The 21,326-nt window shown below is 62.2% G+C and overlaps 2 protein-coding genes across 3 annotated transcripts; one reads left to right on the top strand and one right to left on the bottom strand.

Moving 5' to 3' along the window:
* Nucleotides 1-951: 951 nt before the first annotated feature.
* Nucleotides 952-4,025, top strand: PFDN6 (prefoldin subunit 6). Its single transcript, XM_077324514.1, has 5 exons — nt 952-1,037; nt 1,159-1,238; nt 2,342-2,412; nt 2,518-2,642; nt 3,833-4,025. Exons 2-5 carry the CDS (start codon nt 1,175-1,177, stop codon nt 3,951-3,953), a joined length of 381 nt encoding a protein of 126 aa, XP_077180629.1. The 5' UTR covers nt 952-1,037; nt 1,159-1,174; the 3' UTR covers nt 3,954-4,025.
* Nucleotides 4,026-5,233: 1,208 nt separating this feature from the next.
* RGL2 (ral guanine nucleotide dissociation stimulator like 2) lies at nt 5,234-20,999 on the bottom strand. Of its 2 annotated transcripts, none has more exons than XM_077324513.1 (18): nt 20,919-20,999; nt 19,550-19,655; nt 18,890-18,979; nt 18,588-18,784; nt 18,426-18,485; nt 15,908-16,196; nt 14,845-15,060; nt 14,620-14,723; nt 13,906-13,990; nt 13,674-13,742; nt 12,261-12,335; nt 9,984-10,016; nt 9,746-9,867; nt 8,670-8,762; nt 8,417-8,522; nt 7,738-7,986; nt 6,415-6,529; nt 5,234-6,165 (listed from the first exon to the last, which is right to left on the bottom strand). In XM_077324513.1, the coding sequence occupies exons 2-18, from the start codon at nt 19,646-19,648 to the stop codon at nt 5,960-5,962; spliced, it is 2,208 nt and encodes a 735-aa protein (XP_077180628.1). In that variant the 5' UTR covers nt 19,649-19,655; nt 20,919-20,999; the 3' UTR covers nt 5,234-5,959. The 2 variants fall into 2 exon arrangements, with proteins under 2 accessions (XP_077180628.1, XP_077180627.1); XM_077324512.1 differs by lacking the exon at nt 20,919-20,999 and adding an exon at nt 19,941-20,072.
* Nucleotides 21,000-21,326: the final 327 nt, after the last annotated feature.

Raw genomic sequence — 21,326 nt, 5'->3', positions numbered from 1 at the left:
CTGTTAATTCGCGAACAAGGGACTGGGCACCGCTTCTGGGCCGCAGCCCCCCCGCCCTCTTCAAGAGGGAAAGTCATGACGCTCGCCTATCTTACAGGGCTGTTGTGACAATTGGTTGCAGGGAATAATCCTCTGAAGATCTGCGGGCATGCTCGGACGAGGGCAGCGCCATGATCTCAGTGGCCAGCCAAAAGCACAACCTCCCTGCAGGGAAGGTTAGACGGAGAGAATCGTTCCCCCCCTCCTTCCCCGAGACGGGTCCCGTCCGGCGGGGCTCCGGCGCCCCCTGGTGGCCGCCCTTTCCCTGCTGCTCCGACGGCGGCGTTTGGCTTCAGACCCAAAACGTGTTCTGCTCCTTCGGACCTGCACGGCCACTCACTGGAATAGACCGCTGAATGCAAATACTTGCGCCCGATTTCCCCCCACCAAGATTAGTCGGTTGGACTGATAGAACTCTCTCCGGCCCCCTCCCCCTGACAAAGGGGTTTCGCTTCTCAATAAAGCCATCAACCCTTGAAGGCGCTTCCTATCTCAGCACTGCCAAGAGGGAGGGGGCTCGGGGGGGGTGCGGGGGTCCAGGAGCGAGTCCGCCCCCACCGCACTTCCTTGCTTCCTCCCTCCTTCCCTCCCTTCGGGATTTGCATCGCCGGCTCGGGGGGGGGGGAGGTCTGCAGAGACGATCCCGCCCCCCCCCCCTCCGCACCATGCGGACCAGCGGGAAGGGATCAGAGGCTTGGAGGTCTCCTGCAGCGACCCGCCTTTAGCCAGCTGGGAAGGGTGGGCGGTAGGAAAAACAGAAAAGGTGCTGGTGCTATGGTTATTATGAAGCCGATTTCTGCCAAGGGGAGACCACTGGCAATTCGGGGAGGGGGGGGTCTCCAGTCCACCCCGGGAGGCTGGCAACCACAACGAAAGCGGGAACCTACGCCGACGGCGTCGCCCGCCCCTGCCGCCGCCATCTTGGGGGAGGGCGGAAGTGACGGCATCGCTCCTCCGTTCCCCTTCCGTTCCGTTCCCCTCGGTCTCCCGGAGCGCCGGTAGGGGGGGCGGGGGGCGGCCTGCATGGGTGGGGCCCCCAGGGGGAGGGGGAGGGGGAGGGGTGGTCTCAGCCCTCCCCCCCCTCGTGCTCAGCGTCGTCATTCTCCCCCCCCTCTCCAGGCAAGCAGGGTCCGCCATGGCGGAGGCGCTGCAGAAGAAGCTGCAGGGCGAGCTGGAGAAGTACCAGCAGCTGCAGAAAGGTGAGCCTCCCCCCCCCCCCAACATAGCCCTCGCGCCCGCCTGCCCCCCCCCCTCCACTGGCCCCGGCCCTTCCCCATCCAGCGCGACCACTGGCCTCGATCCGCCACGTGCTGCCTGCGGGGTGACCCTGGGCCAGTTCTCTTAGAGCTGTTCTTGCGCAGCAGTTCTCTCAGAGCGCCCCACCGACCTCATAGGGCGCCTGGAGGTGGCAGCCGTCCACAAGCCTCTCCGTCCTGTTGCTGGCCCTCCAGGGGGTGGGACCAGACACTGGCCTGGGTGGACATCCCTGGTCTGATCCAGAGGGGTGACCATGTCAGTCTGTAGTGGTGGAAAAGAGCCAGAGTCCAGCAGTAGCAGCTGAACAGCTAACACTGTTTGGGGGGTGGGGTTGGGGGGGCTTTTCAGAGTCCTTGCTCACTTTGCCAGATGCAGCAGGGCCCTTCAGAGGCCCCTCAGAGCTGCCTGGTGCCCGGTTGCCAGTTGGATGGTCTTGGAAAGCCCCTGGGGGGTGGGGGTGGGTAGCACGGTCTTTGTGGTCAGCAGCAGCCGGTGACAGAGGCTGCCAGGGGGTCTGGCGAGGCCCCCCTTCCACCTTGCTGTTAAAGATACCCGCCATATCCAATGGGCGGGAAAAGAAATGACAACTCATAAGTTGAGGGGGGGGGGTGGTAGTGAGATAATCAGCCAAATTAGTTGCTCGTTAGAGAGTAGACTTATTTTAGTGTATTTTAATTCACTAGTTCCTGTTGTGAACCCCCTCAAGCTCAAGGGGAGAGAGGCAGGCTAGAAATCGAAACCTGATAATCGTTGGGGTCCCGGGGAAAGCCAGAGGGCCTCCAGCCCTTTTGGGGCCTGCCCAGAAAGCCTCAGGGCTCATCGCAGGTGCTGCTTGGGTCAGCATTGTGGGGTGGGGGGCAAGCTGCCTCCTCAAAGCCCACCAGGCATTTGTGGGGCTCAGGGAAAGAACAGGGGCCAGGGTCTCGCAGGCAATTTTGCAGGGGGGCCCTTCTCGCTGGATCTGAGCGAAGGTTCACCCCCCCAAGGATCAAGGAGAATGTCTCTCATATTCTCACCTCTCCCCCCCCCCCCCGGCCTGTTTCAGACCTCAGCAAGTGCATGACGTCCCGGCAAAAGCTGGAAGCCCAGTTGACGGAGAACAACATTGTGAAGGAGGTCAGTGCCTGCCTGCCTGCCCCCTGGCTGTGGGCCTTTGCCCCGTGCATTGGGCCCCCTCCTCCCCACCCTCACAGTGCTCCCCCCCCACGGGGTCTCCTCTAGGAGTTGGACCTCCTGGACTCGTCTAACTCGGTCTACAAGCTGATCGGGCCAGTGCTGGTGAAGCAGGACACGGAGGAGGCCAAGGCCACGGTGGGGAAACGCCTCGACTACATCGCGGGGGAAATGTGAGTCTGGGGGTGACCGAACACGTGCTGATCTCCTGGATTCTGGGGGGGGGGGCTCTAGTCCAGCACCTCCCCTCTCAAGTGCTCTGGAGCATCCCGTTTAGAGCGTGACAACAGGACTGAGACCAGAAACTGGGGGGGGGGACCTGTTTGGCAAGACCGCCCCCCTCAGCCCAAGCCCTTGGAGCGTCTGAGTAGCCAGCGCTGGCCTTGCTGGTCCCGGGGCCTGGTGCCATGGGAGGAATCCTGCATGTCGACCGGCAAGGTGCTTGGAGGGTCCCTCTGACTCCGGGGTTCCACGGGGCTATCACGGGTTGATCTCTTCATTAACCTCCTCCCCATAGACACACCCACAGGAACACTTTTTACTCGAATGGCACACCAGCGAGGTTAGGGGGAGGCAGCCTCTGAGGCTGAGGTGGGGCCGAGAGAGCTCTGAGAGAACTGTGACTGGCCCAGGAGGCCTCCTGCAGAGGAGGTGTGGTAAGGTGGGTTTGGTTCCCCACATCTCTTCTGCAGGAAGCCTGCTAGGCTAGTCATAGGTCTCTCAGGGTGGGGAGAGGAAGGGGAAGGAGATTGTAAGCCACTTTGGGGCTCCTTAAAGTAGAAAAGCAAGGCATTAAAAAGCTCCTTTCTTCAGAGCTTGTCTGCCCAGCTCAGGGGTGGGAGGAAGTGAGTGTTTGCAGGGGGAGAACTCAGAGGGGGGGGGGTGGCCATTGTTGGGGGGGGGGCTTCACTGCCAACCAGCCATTCCAAGTGGCACCAAAAACCAGGGAGGGCATTTTAACTTTGATGGACAGCCAGCAGAGCCCCAGGCAGTGTGGTGTGGGGCAGAAGCCGGTCTTGTGCCGCTCAGCCCTAGAGAGGGCAGCAGCTGGAGACACTGTTTGAAACACGGCTAGCCCTGTTGCCGCCCAGGAATGATACAGAACCTCCATGGGCAGAGGCTGTCTACCACAGAACATTGGCCGCCACGGAAGCTGTTTCCTTGCTTGCTGTCTGTGGGTTTCTTGGGAACAGCCTGTCAGCCTCAAGGGGCCGGCTGAGAAGGACCCTCGTTCTGATCCGGCGAGGGCAGTTCTTGGGACGTTCTCATAGGTTTAGGGTCTGTGTAAGTACATACACCCCTCCGGGGGAGGCCAGTCTTACCTTGGTGCCAACGCAGCTGCAGCCCGCCATCTCTCTTGCAGCAAGCGGTATGAGGCGCAGATGCAGGAGTACGAGAAGAAGTCGGAGCAGCAGCGGGAGAGCCTGGGGCACCTGCAGCAGGAGTTCCAGAAGGCCCAGGCCAAGGGGGCCACCAAGGCCTGATCCCCCGCCTGCCTTCCTCACCCTGGAGACAGGAGGGCGCTGCTTGTCTTCAATAAAGCCCCTTTTGCCCAGGCTCCTTTGTGTTCCTGCTGCATAGACCCCCTTCTCCTTGCTTGGATTGAGATTCTGTGCAGGTATTGCCCTCAGGGCACTGCTGGGCACACTTTGACGGCATTGGGTTCTGCTGGGCACTCTGCTCATTGCCCCAGTTCTGATGACCCTTCTGGGAGGGCGGAAGCCCCACACACGGCAGGCTTCTTTGGAACAAAAACCTGGGAGAGGAAGCAGGGGAGGGAGGGAGGGAGGGAGGGGGGGTCTCTGTGGGAGAGCACTTCCTGCAGGGGAGGGGCCATGGCTCAGTGGCAGAGCATCCGCTTGGCATGCAGAAGACCCCCCCACACACACACACACACACCGCTCCATCCCCAGCAGCCCCTCTGGTTAAAAGGGCCTGCTGTTGCCGGGGAGGCCTTGACCGGTCCCGTCCGGAGGAGGCCTGGCTCTCGCCAAGGGAAAAGGGCAGCACACGGCAGGGATGGGGGCCGAGGGCAAGAAAGGACACGGGGCCCCTGCTTCACCCAAAGGTGGTCTCATGGGGGCTGATTTGGGCTGCTTGAGGCACTCTGTGTACGCTCAGACACCCCACACAGAGGAGGGTGCCAGACCCAGGACAGACCAAGATTTCCAGGCCAAAGATCTTTAAAAAAAAACAACCCAAATTGTACACAGAGCTGAAAGAGACCCCAAAGGGCCACCAGCCCCCCACCTCCTCAGGGACTCCTGCCAGGTGCTCATCCCGTCTCCTCCTAAAAGCTCCCCACAAAGGAGGCTACACACACACCCCTCCACACAGCCCTCCCCCTCAAAATGTGCTTCCAGGGGAACCTCCTTTTCCGTCATTTGAACTCACCTCTCCCAGCTCTCCTATCCTTGCCCCCCCTTCTCCCCCCCCTTCTCTGAACACCCTCCAACCAGAAAACGTCCTGCTTGGCCCAAGAGGCGCTCCCTCCCCCAGCCTCAGGGTGCCCCGCTTTGCCATCCGGACATGGTGGGGGTGGGTGCTGGACGGGCCAAGGGGCAGGACTGGACTCTCTCAGGGTCCTCTTAGGGATCCGTGGCTGTGGCAAGCCTCTTCCCCCCCCCCAAAAGGAGCTGCATAGAAACGTGGGGTCATTCCCCCCCCCCAGCACGATGGAGAAAGGGAGGGTCGTTTTTGAGTGGTGCCCCCAACAGTCAGTGGGAGCCAGGCTGCAACAGAGAGGCTGACCAGATCCAGGTGCTTCTCCCCAAAAGCGAGATTTATTCATTTAAAACATTTATACTCCCCCTGCCCTGCCCCCCCTCACAAGCCCCAGGGGTCCCTGCCTGGCCAGCTTGATGCTCTCCGGACGAGGGCCACATCCGCCCAGAGGGAGGCGTCCTCTTCGTGCCCCCCTAGGAGGCCTGGGGAAGGGTCCCGTGCCCCCCCCCCAAGTGTCTCTGCTCCATTAGTGTTCAGAGTGGCCTCTGGGCGATTCCAGCACAGCCAGGAAGAGCCCCCCCTCCCCCTGCATTTGTGGGGCGGGAAAGAGCACCCTTGGGTCTCAGGTGCTGAGCCTCCCTGAGAAATTGCCCCCCTCGGGCCCAACCCACAGCCGGGCACAGAAGAGGGAGGGCCCCACACACCTGCGTGACCTGGGGAAGCGCACTGGGCCAGCAACCATGCCTTCCTCACCAGGGAGAGACAGGACAGGAGCCGGCAACTACCCCCCCCCACTTCCCATGGGGCAGGGACCCAGTGCAGAAGGCGGCAGCCATGTGCTTGGGGGAGGGAAAACCCCCTCCTCCCTCCAGGGCCCATGCCCCCCATCCCCCAGGTTCCTTCCCTAGCCCCCACTTCTTTGGGGGCTGGGCTCCATGGGGCCCCTGGGCAGAAGCCAGCAAGGCCGGGGGGCCCCACTCCAGCAGGGCCCCCGACAGTGGGGGGCACCGAGTGAGTCTCTCTGGAGCATGCCCCCCCCCCAACCTCAGAAGAAGGCCCTGGCGATCTTGCGCCCGGTGGCTTTGATCTTGGGGAAGGTGGCGTGGATGTCCGTGGCCCGGGGGCCCGGGGTCCGGGGAGGGGGCAGCGGCGGGGGCCTGGAGTCCGGCGGGTGCTTGCGGCGGAGCACAAAGTCCAGGCTGGAGCCGTTCATGGCGTAGAAGATGTTGGCCGCGGGCGGGAAGGCCAGTTCTGTGAGGGCGAGGAAGGAACCGTCAGGGAGCAGGGCCTTAGGGGGAAGCCCAACAGGTGCAGCAAACCTGATCCAACATGACAGGGATCCAACGCAGGTTTCTGCTTTTAGGGTCCCACCTCTCGTTTCTGCTTTTAGGGTCCCACCATCAGGAACACGACCCGACTGGGCTTCAGGTGGGGAGGAGAAAGTAGAACGGGACACTCCACAGCCAGAGGCCTCCCCCCCCCCCCCCCCACCCCACCCACCTCGGCCTTCGCCCAAGAGCTGCACCAGTTCGTAGTTGGGGGCCAGGCTCCGATCCTGGCTGTGCTTCTCCAGGACTTTTACAATCACAGCAGGGGCCTTATCCTGACTCGTCACCTGGGGACGACAGCAAACCATCAGGGACATGCAGCGGAGAAAAGTGTTGCAAGGGGGAGGCCTGTCTGAGCCCAAAGGCCCTCAAGACGAGCCAGCAGCACACCCAGCGGCCTAAACCCCCGTGAGGGAGGCCCCCCGTCCCCGTCCCCGTCAGGCTGTGGAGCTGCTTTGCCCGCTTTGTGCTCTGACTGAGTCTGCAGCTTCCTTGGGGGTCCGTAATGAAAATAGCAATTTAGATTTCATTGGTGAATGAGAAACATGAGAATCTAAAAGCCTTGCTGGATCAGACCAGGGAGGGCCCACACAGGGGACAAGCCATCCCTCTGGAAAGCCAACAAGGCGGCACAGAGGCCAAGGCCTTCCCCATATGCTGCATCCGGGCTCTGGGATTCAGAGATAGACTGCCCCTGAATATGGAGGTAGTTTCCCCTAGTCACAGACCTTGTCCTCCATGAATCCTCTCTTAAAGCCGTCTGTTCCTGCGGCCATCACTGTGTCCCCTGGCAACGGATTTCGCGTTGAAATCCCGAGAGCTAGTCCTTTGGGAGGGGGGGGGGAAGCCTCCGCAGTGCTTGCCCTAGTTCATAAAACTCCACGGCTGGCCGAAGGGACTTTGCCGATTGCATAAAGGGCCCTCCCTGGTCCTTATCTGCCACCTTTCTGTTGTCATTGGTGGGCTGCTGCTTGAGTCCAGGTCTTGGCCTGGATGGACCAGCTGCTCTGAGGCTCCTGAGGCCGGAGGGCCATTTGTGCTTCTGCTCAGCAAAACATGTGGCTCTTTTTGGCACTTTCTGGTGCTCCGGGATTCCCTCTCACCCTGCTGGGGACCCCCTGATGGCCCCTGGGTTTTGGTCTCTGTCTGACACAGAGTATTGGACTAGATGGGCCACTGGACTGACCCTACAGGGCTCCCTTACGCTCCAATGCTCTGCATTCCTGATGCTCGGGGGGGGGGGGCAAGAGTGGGAGGGCTTCTATGGGTCTGGCTCTGCTGGGGGACCTCCTGATGGCCCCTGCGTTTGGGCTGCTGTGCAACTGAGGGGGGGGGGCACTGGCCTGATCCAACATGGCCCCTCTTGCGTCCCCTTTGCCACAAGACCAAAGGGACAGCACGAGGAGAATCCCAAACATGCCCACACTCACTCCTCCCCCCACGGCTTCCCAGCGACCCTGGCCGGGGCCCCCCGGGTCCCCTGACCCACACTCACCACCACACTCTTGTAGAGAGTGCCGTTCTGCAGGTCCATGCGCACACGGATGAAGCGGCACTCTGAGGCAGGGGTGCTCCCTGGGGCGGGGGCCGTGGGGTAGGCCGACCCACAGGAAGCCGAGCGCCGATGCCCACGGACGAAGCTGCCCCCCGTGGCAGGCGGAGGGGGGGCCAAGCCCGTAGGTGAGGAGGGCGCGTAGTCCTCTGGGGCTATGTCGAGCACGGACACCGAGGGCCACTTCGTGTGCTGGGGGGGGGGGAGGCCAGGGAGGGCGGGTGAGGGGAGGAACAGCCAAAGGGTCCCCCCTGCGGGGAAGGCCTGGGTGGTGCCCATTCCAGAGCAGGTCAAGGCACACCCTGTGCCTGAATCCTGGCCACCCCCACGTGTAGGGTGACAGAGGGCAGGGGGTGGGAAAACCCTCGGCCACCCAGAGCAGGAGGCCTTGAGCCCCCCAGCCTGAGGTCTGCTCTGAGGGGATGCCTGGATCACTGGCCAGCAGGAGGGCTCCAGCCCCCCACCCCCACCCCCCCGACTCAACCCACAGCGGCACGGCCAGCGGCCCCGTTCCAGGGGCAGGACAGCCTCCCCTTTGAGGGCCTCGGTGGACGTACTCCCAGGAGGGGGGAGGCAGAGGAACGGGGGGGGGGAGGGGGGGAGGCTGCCTTGCTGTGGTTACCTGGGCCAGGGAAGGCGCTGGGGAGAGCAGCAGGCCTGGAGGCGCCTGGGGGGAGCTGGGCTTGTCCCAGGACATGGGGGTGCCCATCCCGATGGAGCTGAGCATGCTGCAGAGAAGGAAGGAAGGAATGGGTCAGGGGGAGCCCTCTGCCTCCCCTCTGCTCCTGAGGGGCCAAAAAGACCCACCAGCCCTCCAGGGGAGGGGGTGTCTGTGGGGGTTTCCAACCCTCCCCCCCTTCGCCCCCCCTTCTCACTCTGCGCAGTGGATGACCACCATGGAAGGCTTCACGGGTCTGGTGGGAGTCCCTGCCTCCCCAAGGGGCTCGATAGCACAGGACAGCTGGTAGCTGGGGGGGGGGGAGGGAGAGAGGGAGAGAGGGAGAGAGAGATTCAAATGAGTAGCCGTGTTGGCCTGAAGCAGCACAATGAAATCAGAGTCCAGCAGCACCTTTAAGACCAACGAAGATTTATTCAGGGCGTGGGCTTTCAAGTGCAAGCCCTCTTGAGAACCCCCTTTCCCTCTGGAGGGGAGCAGCGCCAGGGGGATCAGCACTCTGCCGAGGCCCACAGCACACTCGGAGTCCCAGGGAAGTCCTTCCCGGCTGCCAGCTGGACGCCCATCCTGGCCTGCAGCCACTGCGGACAGGGGCTCTCTTGCAGATGCATTTGGGAGGAGCAGCTGGAGGGTGGGGGGGGGAGCAGCTGGGGGGCCCTCTGCCCCACACCTCACGGCTAAGAGAGCACCAGCAGCTGCAGCCCATGGACCTCGGCCTGATCCCAGAGCAGCCCAGAGTCCCTTCGGACCCACAGTGGGGCAGAACCCAGAACGTCTCTTCCGCCGGGTTCAAGGGGTCTCCCTCCTGGGTCTGAGGCACATGGACACTCAAGAACAGATCTCTTGTTTGCAAACCTCTCTGAGGACTGGGATGGGGGAGAGGCAACCAAAGATTGTTGTGACCTGCCCCCTGGGGCCTTTGAGGGGGGAATGTGAAGAACAGGAGTGAGATGGGGCTCAAGGGATACAAACACACAGGCTGGAAGTTTCTAAAACTGTCGGCAGGACCCCAGACCTCATGGAGGCAGCTTTCCCCAAGTAGCGACCCAGGAAGGAAACCCGGCTCTTTAAACACAGAGGCAATATCCATGACTTTTAACGAGGATGGGCTTGATCCGCAAAGATGTGCTCCGTAGTTGAACTGCTTTGCTGCAATGGGCTTCACAAACCAGGCAAAATTCGTGGCAGATTTTCTTCATCATTTGGCTCATGCCTGTCACCTATTCCTCACAGATGAATGGGGCTGGGGGGGAGGCAGCCAAGAGAAGTGCCCACCTGTGGGCCTCCGTGAGGCGGGGGAGGCCCTCCAGCCATCCCTGGAAGGTGCGGTCCGGCCGCAGGGTGTAGTTGCGGCAGGCGGCCTGCAGGAGGCGGAGCTGCGTCAAGATTTCGAACTCCTGGCAGAGAAAAGAGAAGCGAAGGAGGATGGGCTCCACCCTTCAAGGGCTCCACCCTCCACCCCCTTCAGCTCTGCAACACATGCCTCCGGTCCCCTGCCGACCCACAGACATACCTTGCGATGCTTCTCAAAATTGATGTAACCGTTCTGCAGGAAGAGAGAGAGAGAGAGAGACCGAGGATGACCCCAAGAGGGCCGGGCTCTTCCCTAGATATCACCATGAAGGCAGAAAAGCCAGCCGTCCTTTCTGCTCCAGCAAAGCCATTCGGAGCCAGGGAAGATGCTTCAGGCTAAGGACATGTCCAGCCGCTGCTTAGAGACCGCCAGAGAGGGGGAGCTCCCCACCTCCTTAGGCAGCCCATCCCACTTTTGAACTAGAATCACAGAATCCGAGAGTCGGAAGGAGCCACAGAGGCAATCTAGTCCCACCCCCTGCTTAGTGCAGGGTCAGCCTCAAGCACCCAGGAGAAGGATCTGTCCAGCCACTGCTTGAAGACCGCCAGTGAGGGAGAGCTCCCCACCTCCTTAGGCAGCCCCTTCCCCTGCTGAACTAGACTCCTAGAATCCTAGAGTGGGAAGGGGCCATGCAGGCCATCTAGTCCCACCCCCTGCTCAGTGCAGGATCAGCCTCAAGCACCCAGGAGAAGGATCTGTCCAGCCGCTGCTTGAAGACAGCCAGTGAGGTGGAGCTCCCCACCTCCTTAGGCAGCCCCTTCCACTGCTGAACTGGACTCCTAGAATCCTAGAGTGGGAAGGGGCCATGAAGGCCATCTAGTCCCACCCCCAGCTCAAGGCAGGATCAGCCTCCAGCATCCAGGAGAAGGATCTGTCCAGCCGCTGCTTGAAGACGGCCAGTGAGGGGGAGCTCCCCACCTCCTTAGGCAGCCCCTTCCACTGCTGAACTGGACTCCTAGAATCCCAGAGTGGGAAGGGGCCATGCAGGCCATCTAGTCCCACCTCCTGCTCAGTGCAGGATCAGCCTCAAGCACCCAGGAGAAGGATCTGTCCAGCCGCTGCTTGAAGACAGCCAGTGAGGTGGAGCTCCCCACCTCCTTAGGCAGCCCCTTCCACTGCTGAACTGGACTCCTAGAATCCTAGATTGGGAAGGGGCCATGAAGGCCATCTAGTCCCACCCCCAGCTCAAGGCAGGATCAGCCTCCAGCATCCAGGAGAAGGATCTGTCCAGCCGCTGCTTGAAGACGGCCAGTGAGGGGGAGCTCCCCACCTCCTTAGGCAGCCCCTTCCACTGCTGAACTAGACTCCTAGAATCCTAGAGTGGGAAGGGGCCATGCAGGCCATCTAGTCCCACCCCCTGCTCAGTGCAGGATCAGCCTCAAGCACCCAGGAGAAGGATCTGTCCAGCCACTGCTTGAAGACAGCCAGTGAGGTGGAGCTCCCCACCTCCTTAGGCAGCCCCTTCCACTGCTGAATCCTAGAGTGGGAAGGGGCCACACAGGCCATCTAGTCCTACCCCCTGCCCAATGCAGGATCAGCCCTAAGCATCCTAAAGATAACAGATGAATGGGGGGGGGGGCATGACCCAGAGCAGTGCTTTCCTTACGGGGGGGGGGGAAGATCCAGCCCCAGAACATCCTGCCCTCCTTATTGGAAAGCCTCATTGAAGAGAGGCTGGCCAAACACTGACCAAGCCCTCCCCCAGCAGAAAGTGTCTAATTATAATGGAGTGAATGCTTTACATTTAATTAATTATAAAACTGACCCTAGATTTTTTATTATATTTATTAATTTTAGAATGTATATTTAGAATGTAATTTTAGAATGTATATATCACCACCCATGGCAAAGCTGTCTCGTGGCAGACCACGACATTAAACCCCCCGCATAAAAGCCCCATTAAAACCCCACATGTTACATAAATAGGCGGTAAAAATGCCCATCCTTCTTCCCGGAGGAGACGACTGCCCCTCGGGGAGCCTGGGAGATTCCACAGTCACTGACATGACGGCCTGGAGACCATCGGAGGGGGGGGGGGGGCACGACCTTCCTTGTCCCGCCTCAACCATGATTCATGTTTTATTGTTACACAGTTTACATTCACTGGAATGCAGGACTGTTTTTCACGTTGGTGTTACCCGTTCTGGGCCTTCCAGGGAAGGGGGGCTATATCAAGAACGCCGGGTTGCCTTCTCCTCTACTGGGAGGGGGGGCGAGTCCACCCGTCTTACACCCCACAGGGCTAAACCTCGGGATGGATCCCCCAAAGTCACTGCAGGCTCAGCATGGCGAACCGTCTGGCCTCCGGGCACCATGCCAGGCAGATGCCCCCCCAGGGCCCCCTTCCCCCCCCCCGTTCCCCCACTCCCTCCAGCAGGGCCTCTCCCCATCGGGCAGCCAGCGCCATGACCCCCCCCCCCCCCCAGGCCCACTCACCTCCAGCCTGTTCCGTGTGGCCGCATCGAGCATGACCAGGTCCTTGAGGAAGGTGCCCAGGTAGGGGACCACGCCCTGCGGGGGAGGGGGGAAGTCAGGCTGGGGAAGGAAAGGAGCAGGGCGGCCCCCGGCCTGGCCTGTCAGGAGCAGCTTGCCAGGGCCAGGACCCAAGGAAGGCCCTCCCCACACACGGCAAAGGGACGATGCGGCCTCTCACGGAGGGTGTCAGCACCGACTGGCTCTCCAGGGACTGTTGCAGAGCAGATGGAATCGGCTACCAGAGGATGTAGGGATGGGCACAGGAATCTCTCAAAAGGGATTAGACTGGCTCATGGGGGAGACGTCACCCAGGGGCTACTATCCATGGGGAATGAGGAGAGCCTCCACATTCAGAGGCAGTCAATCCCAGAGCCAGGAAGCAAAATCAAGAGAAGGCCCTGCAGAGGAACTGAGGCAGAATGCTGGACCTCAAGTCCTTATGAAGGCCTCAGCCCCTCTGCCCTGCGGCTGGCCCTGCAGAGGAACTGGCTGGCCTCTGGGTGAGACGGGAGGCTGGACTGGAGGGACCCTCCCTGGCCTGACCCAGCAGGGCTCTTCTGAGAGTCTTATCAGGGGAAGGCCTCGGCCTCTTTGCCCTGTGGCTGGCCCTGCAGAGGAGCTGGTTGGCCCCTGGGTGAGATGGGAGGCTGCACTGGAGGGACCCTCCCTGGCCTGACCCAGCAGGGCTCTTCTGAGGGTCTTATCAGGGGAAGGCCTCGGCCTCTCTGCCCTGCGGCTGGCCCTGCAGAGGAACTGGCTGGCCCCTGGGTGAGACGGGAGGCTGGACTGGAGGGACCCTCCCTGGCCTGACCCAGCAGGGCTCTTCTGAGGGTCTTCTCAGGGGAAGGCCTCGGCCTCCCTGCCCTGTGGCTGGTCCTCCAGTGGAACTGGCTGGCCCCTGTGTGAGACGGGAGGCTGGACTGGAGGGACCCTCCCTGGCCTGACCCAGCAGGGCTCTTCTGAGGGTCTTCTCAGGGGAAGGCCTCGGCCTCCCTGCCCTGTGGCTGGCCCTCCAGTGGAACTGGCTGGCCCCTGTGTGAGACGGGAGGCTGGACTGGAGGGACCCTCCCTGGCCTGACCCAGCAGGGCTCTCCTGAGGGTCTTCTCAGGGGAAGGCCTCGGCCTCCCTGCCCTGTGGCTGGCCCTGCAGAGGAACTGGCTGGCCCCTGGGTGAGACGGGAAACTAGACTAGAGGGACCCTGCCTGAGCTGACTCAGCAGGGCTCTTCTGAGGGTCTTCTCAGGGGAAGGCCTCGGCGTCTCTGCCCTGTGGCTGGCCCTCCAGTGGAACTGGCTGGCCCCTGGGTGAGACGGGAGGCTGGACTGGAAGGGCCCTCCCTGGTCTGAAGCAGCAGGGCTCTCCTGAGGGTCTTACCGTGGGGCGATGCTCCAGGGATTTCCGTTGATGCCTCCGCTGGGTAGGTTCAGCCCCAGGGCAGGCTTCCTGTGGGGCAGGGAGGAGGAGGGGGAGGGGGAGCATGAGGCTGGCAGGTCTGGAGGGAGGAGCAATTCCTGCTCCCAGCAGCTGGAGGAAAGCCCCTCCTCGTCAGCCCCCCTCCCCACAGAGCCCCCGGGGAAGGGTCTCCCAGCATTCTGGGCCTGCCCACCTGGAAGAGGAGCAGGCGACTCTGTCGGTAGTTGTCTTCCTCGGAGCAGACGGCCCTGAGCTCCTCATAGGAGTGGACACAATCCCTGGGGCAGCAAGACCCAGACAGAGTCAGCTCCACGGCTGCCCCATAGGAAGGGTGCCCAACCCTTGTCCATAGCCCAAAAACAGCGAAGGGGTCACTGCCGGAGCAGAGCGGAGCAGAGCCCAGGGGGTCTCGGGGAGGGGGGGTTAGGACCCCTCTGAGCCCCAGAGACTCTGAGCAGCTGTAGTCCTGGCTCAGGAGCTCCCTGGTTCTTCGGGCTCCCATCCTCCCTCGACCAAGCCTACCTCGCAGGGTCATTGGGAGGACCACTTTGGGGGCAGGCTGGGGCAAAAAAGTATCCCGAAAGTAAAACTCCACATACTGTTTTTAAACAATATGGGGCCAAATTCTTTCTCCTCCCTTTTTGCTGCATCTCCTCCCCCACTCTGTCCCACAAAAAACTGCAATTTCTGGGCCTTATTGTGGCGAGAGGCAGGGGGCCACGGGAGAGGGGAGCAACTAAAGGGAACCTCCACCTTCAGAGGCAGTCAACCTGTGACTCCAGTGTTGGGGGAAGGCCTCGGCCTCTCTGCCTTGACTTTGGGGTGACTGGCTGGCCAGGGTGTGAGGTGGGTGGCTGGACTAGAGGGCCCCTCCCTAGCCTGGCCCCAGAGGGCCCCCCACCCCTACCTGGATGCCTCTTCCCAGGTGCGCTTGAGCCGATGCAGCGGAGTGGACCGGAGGGCGGAGACCACGGCGTAGAGGCTGGAGAAGTTCCGGAGGGAGAGGCATTCCTGCAAGGGGCCGAGGGGGAGAGGGGGATGCTCGGATGGGGCTGGGCTGCTGGGGAGGCTCAGGGGTCCAGGAAAGCCCCCCACCCTGCACCAGCCAGGGAAGACCGACATGGGCACCCACCTCTGCCACGCGGATCCACTTCTCCAGCAGCCGGGCCCGTTGGGTGGCACGCAGTCCCGGGTCGCTGAGGCAGGAGGCCACGACCGCATTGGCCACCCGGTTGAACTGGGCCACGGTGGCCCTCACACTGGGGCAGGCCCCCTCGTGGCCCTTCTTGTCACGCTGAGACCAGGAGGAGCCCAGGCACTCGTGGGGAACCAGCCGGAGGAAGAGTTCCTGTGGGAGACAGGGAGGGGTCGGGAAAGGCTGCTGCAGAGCAGAGGGAGCCCCAAAATCAGCCTGGCTGGGGGGGGGTATGTGGGGCTGCCCACCTCAGAACACCCACACAACAGCCATGGATTTCCAGGGGACACAGGTCCGGTTTCTGGGAGTAAGTGCCGGCTTCGGAAGGGGGACTCTGTGGCTTCGCTTCCCTGAGGAGACTCCCCCCGACGGCCCCTCCCCAAAACTCCAGGACTTCCCCCCTCCCCGCGGGAGGAGCTGAGGTCCCAGCCAAGACCCCTGAAGGACACTCGGGCTGCTTCTGTCAATATGCATAGGAACCAAAAGGGGTGCGTATTATGGGCTGCCACGTTCCTAGTCCTCATGCCTGCCGACAGGTGCTTGGCAAGGGCTCAGCAGGACACGGAGGGAAAAGGGGTGTCGGACGCCTCCCTCCTCTGCGCCGTGTCAGCAGGGGCAGGCAGGCAGGCAGGCATGGTGAGCGCGCTTCTCTCTGCATGCACCAACAATGCATCGTGGGTTGCATAACGCAGGCTGCCCATTTCGATGCAGAAGACGCACCCATAAGTGGCGCCGGAGGTTGTTTGGAGCCCCTCCCTGTATCGCCTGGGAGTTGGCTCAGTTTGTCAGCTCCAGAGGGGCCTCCCTGTCACTGAGTTACAGGAAAAAAAACAAGTTTCTAGTCCTCATTGTGGCAAACCAAGATTTAAGAACTTGTATGCAACACCTGTCCGGAGCTAGAAAGGTCATGACCCTCTCAAAATGCTGCCAAGCCCTCAGCTGTGGGGCCGATGCCCAACCCAACCCAACCCAACCCAACCACCCTCCCCCCTGTACTCACGGCGTCCTGTGCGGTGAGGTGGGCGGCCACATCGTCTGCCTGCAGGCCCAGGATATAATGGGGGTCGGCGTCTTGGCCCCCCACACCAGCCTCATCTCCCCCTAGCTCCTCCGGTTTCTCCTTCAGGGCGTCTTCCTTCAGGGCCGGCGCCAGGCGCTTCTCGCACTCAGATCCACTCCCGAGGGCCCAACGCAGGCGGGCCAGGATCGGCTCCCGCAGGCTGGGCTCGAGGCCCACAAAGTCCTCCGGGTACCCATCCAGCCAGGAGCAAAGCAGTGACCCCAGCGCCCTGCGGGGAGAGGAGAGGAACAAGAGTCACGCAGAGCGGGAGGAGACCCCAAAGGGCCATCCAGCCCATACCCCCTCCTGCTTGCAGGGCTTGAGGGGAGGGGGCGCTATCTGAACTGCTGAAAAGGGGCAGCACTTGACTGCAAACACAGAATATGTGATGGCGACAGGGATTCTGAGCATTCCCAGAGTGCCTTTCTCCCACCAGTGCTTTATTGATTATCTCATTCTAATATTATTTACCCCACCTTTCCTCTTGTCTCAAGGCGGCCAAGTGGCCCTGATGCGGCTACGTCCTCAGTGTGAGGCTCAGGAGGGCACACCTCCAAGACGGCTCCAGGTTCGAGCCACCCAAAAGCCGCCTCCAAAAGATCCCGAACGGGGAAGGAGAACAGGAGGCCGACCAGGCCCAAGCAGGGGCAAATAAAGGGCCTCAAGAGCTGCTGCAGCCTCGTGGTTAGAGGTGGACGTTTGGTGACTCCACCGTTTGGTGACTCCACTCCAAGTTCACTGGCTGACCTAGGGCGAGTCACACACTCCTTTCCCGCCTCGCAGGGGTGTTGCTGTTGAGTGGCTCAAGTGGAAAGCAGGAGGATGAGACCAGCCGTCTCGGGCCCCCCTTGGCAAGACAGGTGGGGCAGAAAAAACACACAGCAGCCGGATGCAGAGGAGAGATGCCGCCATGGGGGTCTGAAGCCACTGAACAAAGTTCCGGTCCAGAGGTCTCTTCAAGACCAATAAAATTTAAATCTGGGTCAAAGCTTCCTTGGGCACGTTCACTTTGTCTGTTTCATGGAATTGGAAGGGATCTCCCAGGGTCATCTAGTCCACCCCTGCACAATGCAGGAACTCCCAACTACTTCACACATTCACTGTATCAGAAGGAGCGTGCATGCCCACGAAAGCTTGTTTCTTGGTCTTAAAGGTCCCCCTGAACTCACCCTTTGCTCAGGACAGAGGGGACTTGGACCCTGCCCCCCCCATGAGGATGGACCCTACGTCGGATCAGGGTACACACGAGAAAGCCTTCCTTCTCCTAGCGCATAAGTAATGTGTGGAACTCACTGACGCCTGATCAACTGCAAACCTTTCCCATAGCTGGTCTGAAGGAGGACTAGCCGAATCCATGGCAGAGAAAGCCAAAAGGGGCTACCCGACATAGAACCTCCAGGTTCAGAGGCAGTGTACACTGATTACTAGATGCAGGGTAAAATGCGAGAAGGCATTCTAGCCTCCTTCATGGGCTTTCCTGGGGCTGAGCCAGATGAGCTATTCTGAGGCTCTGACTCTGCCCAAACAGGGACGCCGCGTGTGCAAGAGAGAGGCCGGCAGAGGGAGGAGGGAGAGAGCAGGTGTAGCAGAGGAGCCCCGGAGACCCTCTCCCTCGCACCCGCCGCCAAGCGAGGTCGAGGTCAAGGTGAAACCTGAGCTGGCCCAGAAGGAGGGCGACTCCCACTCAAGCACAGCCCCGTGCCTGCCCGGAAGAGCCCTGCAGGATCAGACCGGAAGGCCCACCAGGCCCAGCCGCAGCCAGACAATGCGCCAGCAGCCAAGGCCCCTTCCAAGTTGGGAGTGTCACCCGCCAAGAAACCCTTGAGAAACCTGCTGCCCCCCTCCCCGGGTCTGTCCTGCTGTCTGCCACCCTCAGTCCTCGGCCCCACCTGGGAAAGGAGGCAAGGGGGTTGGGGTTGGGGGTTGGGGGGCAAGGGGGAGTCCCACCACTAGGGATGGGCAAATGGAGGGGAAGAGGACAGAGGACCCCCAGGGAGGAAGCCCGGAGTCTAGTTTGGGGCCACTTGGTCAGAGATCATTCGGAAGCAGAAGATGCAGTGCGGTGACACAAAAAGCTTCTCCTGGGTAGGCCAGGAAGGAACACTCAAGCCAGGATCTGAGGGTAAACCTTGGAAACACAGAGAGCAGGAGCTGGAAGGGACCCCCTGGGGTTCACTAGTCCAACCCCTTTAAAATGGTAGAACATTCAGCCCCCCCCCCCCCAGGGTCCAACACCCAGAGGAAGGCAAACCTCCGCCAAGATCCCAGGAAAATATCTCCGTGACCCCAATGGGGTGATTGACTAGGCACCACCGTGCCTCTGAGCATGGACAGAGAGCTTTTGGCATTCCTCTTAGGAACCCTCCCCTGCACCCAGAGAGCTTGCAGGAAAGCACCCAATATCCAGAAAAAAACTGAACATAAAAGATTTGGGTGGCTGGGGGGGGCGTCCACTCACCGCTGTAGCTGGGCCCTTTCCGGGGCGCCCTCTGGCCCGGAGTCTTCCAGCACCTGGAGCCTGGGGAGGCAGGAGAGGAGAGCGGCTGACCCTTTTCCGACCCTAGCCCTCCTTCCCCTCCCCTCCCCTCCCCTCCCTCCCCGGGCGGGCCGAGGGACGCACCTGTCCAGCAGCTGGGCCAGGACGAGGCGGGGGGCGGCGAAGGTGCGGTAGGTGGCCAGGAAGGCCGGCACGAAGCAGGGGTCGCCCAGCGCAGCGGCCTCCAGCAGGTGCCGCACCAGGCCCGGGAGCGACGCGGCCTTCAGCGCCCGGCACTGGCCCGGGGGGGACTCCGGCTCCGACGGCGGCGCCTCCTCGCCCTGCGGACACCCAAAGAGGGGCAGGAGGCGGCGGCTCTCGAACTCGCAGCCCCCCCTTCCCTTCCCTTCCCTTCCCTTCCCTTCCCTTCTCCCTCCGCCTCTCACCACCGCGGAGGAGCTCCCGACGGCGCCGCTCCTGCAGCTCACCGCGTAGATCACCCCGTCGCCCGCCTCTTCCCACAGCGTCACCGGCGCCTGGCGGGGGGGGGAGAGGTAAAAGGTGAGCCCCCCAGCTCTGCCCCATGGACCTTGGGGGACCCACCCCCACCCCGTGCTCACCTTGGCCGGCAGGCAATACCAGCGCGTCCGGGTGAGCAGCACCCCCTCGGGCGACCCCCCCGCTTCCAGGCAGCCCCCCAGACGCAGGAAAACCTTCATGGGCGCCCCCGTGGGGAAGGCAGGCAGGCAGACCAGGCAGAGCGAGAGAGCGAGACCCTGGGCTGGGGGAGGGGGGCGCAAGTGGGGCCCCTGCGCTTTTTGCGGCACCCGCGCTGCGCTGCGCTTCCCGTCCCGGCGCCGTTTCTCTTTCGGCCTCTCCTTCTTCCGCTGCCGCCGCCGCCGCCCGGCCCCCTCCCCGCCCCCCAGCACTTCCCCAAAACCGGCCCGCCCGGATTCCGGCCCCCGGCGGCGCTCCCCGGGCGGATTGGGGCGCGCCGAGCCCCGACGGCAGGGGCAGGAGCAGCCTCCCCAATCCCAGGGCGCGCACACGAGACCCGAGACACGCCAGGCGGACACGTGTCGCGCCGCCCGCCCCTCACTGCTCACCCGATCCGCCGTCGGAGGGTCCCGGGAGCGGAAGGCGCTGAGCGTCACCCCGGGGTCTCCCGCCCCGTCCAGCAGGAGGCGCAGCGAGCGGGGCAGCATCCGGCCCCTGGGGAGACACGGGTGGGCAGCCCAGCAGCGTGAGACCCCCGATCAAACATCCCCCCCCAGCACCCCAGCGGGAGGGCTCGCTCCAAAGCGCCGCTGCCCGGCGGCAAGACGCCCAAACAAACTCCGCTTTGCTCTCCTGCCAACTTCCCCCACCCCCTCCTGGAGCCCCCCCCCCCATTCAGGAAGCTAAATTCCACCCAACCCCCAATTTCGGCCTTTGAAGCCCCTCCAAATGGCCCCCACCCCCCGGCCCAGGGCCACGTTCTCCCTTCCCGGCTGTCACCTGGAGGCTGGGGGTGGGCTGGGGGTCCCCTCCGCTCGCTGCCTTCCTCGCCCTGCAAACGCCGGACTTTGCCGGGGCAGGGGCAGGGGCAGGTGCGGACGGGCGGGCGGGGGGGGGGCATGGAAAGTCCGGAAGTGGAGTTGGCCAGGAAGGGAGCCAGGAGCAAAGCGGAGGGGAAACCTGGAGCCGAACGAGCTGGGAAGGGAGCCAGGAAGACTGGCCAGGCGGCCACAAAGCCTGGCACCGGATCCGGCTTGGGAGCCAGAGGCTGGGAGAGCAGAGCCCACCCCGGGCGGGAGGTGCTTCCCACATAAGGGGAAGGAGGGCTGCAGTTCCCCCTGGCAGCAAACCCTTTTGCCCGCCCCCCTCCCTCCCTGCCGTGGTCCCTCATCTGCCACTTATTGGCGCATTCCGGGTTTGTTGCATGCGGAATTTCGATCGTTACTACAGGGCCCTCTAACTCCACTTGCATCCCCATGAGGAAACAGGCTCATTTCCAGCTCCCTCTTGGCCGCCTGTCCTGGGCCCTGAGACCCCCTTCTTCTCAGGGGGGCTGAGCGCGAGGGGAGGCAGGAGAAAGACCTCCATGGAGCCTGGCCCAGTCCGCAAAGGCCCTAAAGGAAAGAACCAGACCTCTGAAACATGCCTTTCAATGCTAGGGGAGGGGTGGGGAGTAGGACCCCTGTGGGCCAGGGGACAGGGGCCCAGCCACTGCATGATGGGTGAGCTCAAGTACCCAGCTATCTCCAAGGGCAGCCCCATGTCCTGCGCTTCGCAGTAGTCTAACCCAGCTGTGACCAGAGCTCCAACCGTAGGGCCAGGCTAGCCCCCCCCCCCCAGTTCCCAGAGACTTTTGAGTCATGTTTAGATGGATCTGGGCAGTCCGCAGCAGCAGAACAAAGGCTGAATCCAGGGGCTCTTTGAAGACCGATCAGGCGGCATTTGAGGCATAACCTTTCCTGGGCACGCACCACTTACCTTAAGGGGGCTGTAGGTGGGCACAAGCAGCATGCACCTGGAGCAAAATTTTGTTGCCCTAAAGATGCTCCCGGGACTCAAGCTTTGCTCAGTAAAAACTAAGCCAAGATGGAGTCAAGTTTAGTGGCCCCTTTAAGACCCAGCCTTCCCTCTGCAGATTCCCATCAGCCCCTGCTCTGTTTGGCCTCAACCTGGGGGCGGGGGGGGGCGGAGGCCAATTCTGCAGGGCCCGCAGGACGGAACTCTTCTGCCAGGCTTTTGCCGGGGGCCAAGAACACCAACCAGGCACGACCAAGGGAGAAAGCCCTGCCAGCCAACTGACTGCACCAGGAGGAGGAGGAGGAGGCGGCAGGGCACAGGCTGCAGTTTTAATGTATTGGCAAGTTTTAAAGGGTTTAAGGTTATTTC

This window comes from Paroedura picta, chromosome 3 (assembly GCF_049243985.1).
Source record: "Paroedura picta isolate Pp20150507F chromosome 3, Ppicta_v3.0, whole genome shotgun sequence".
Lineage (NCBI taxonomy): Eukaryota > Metazoa > Chordata > Lepidosauria > Squamata > Gekkonidae > Paroedura > Paroedura picta.
This window is presented reverse-complemented; position numbering and strand designations above follow the sequence as displayed.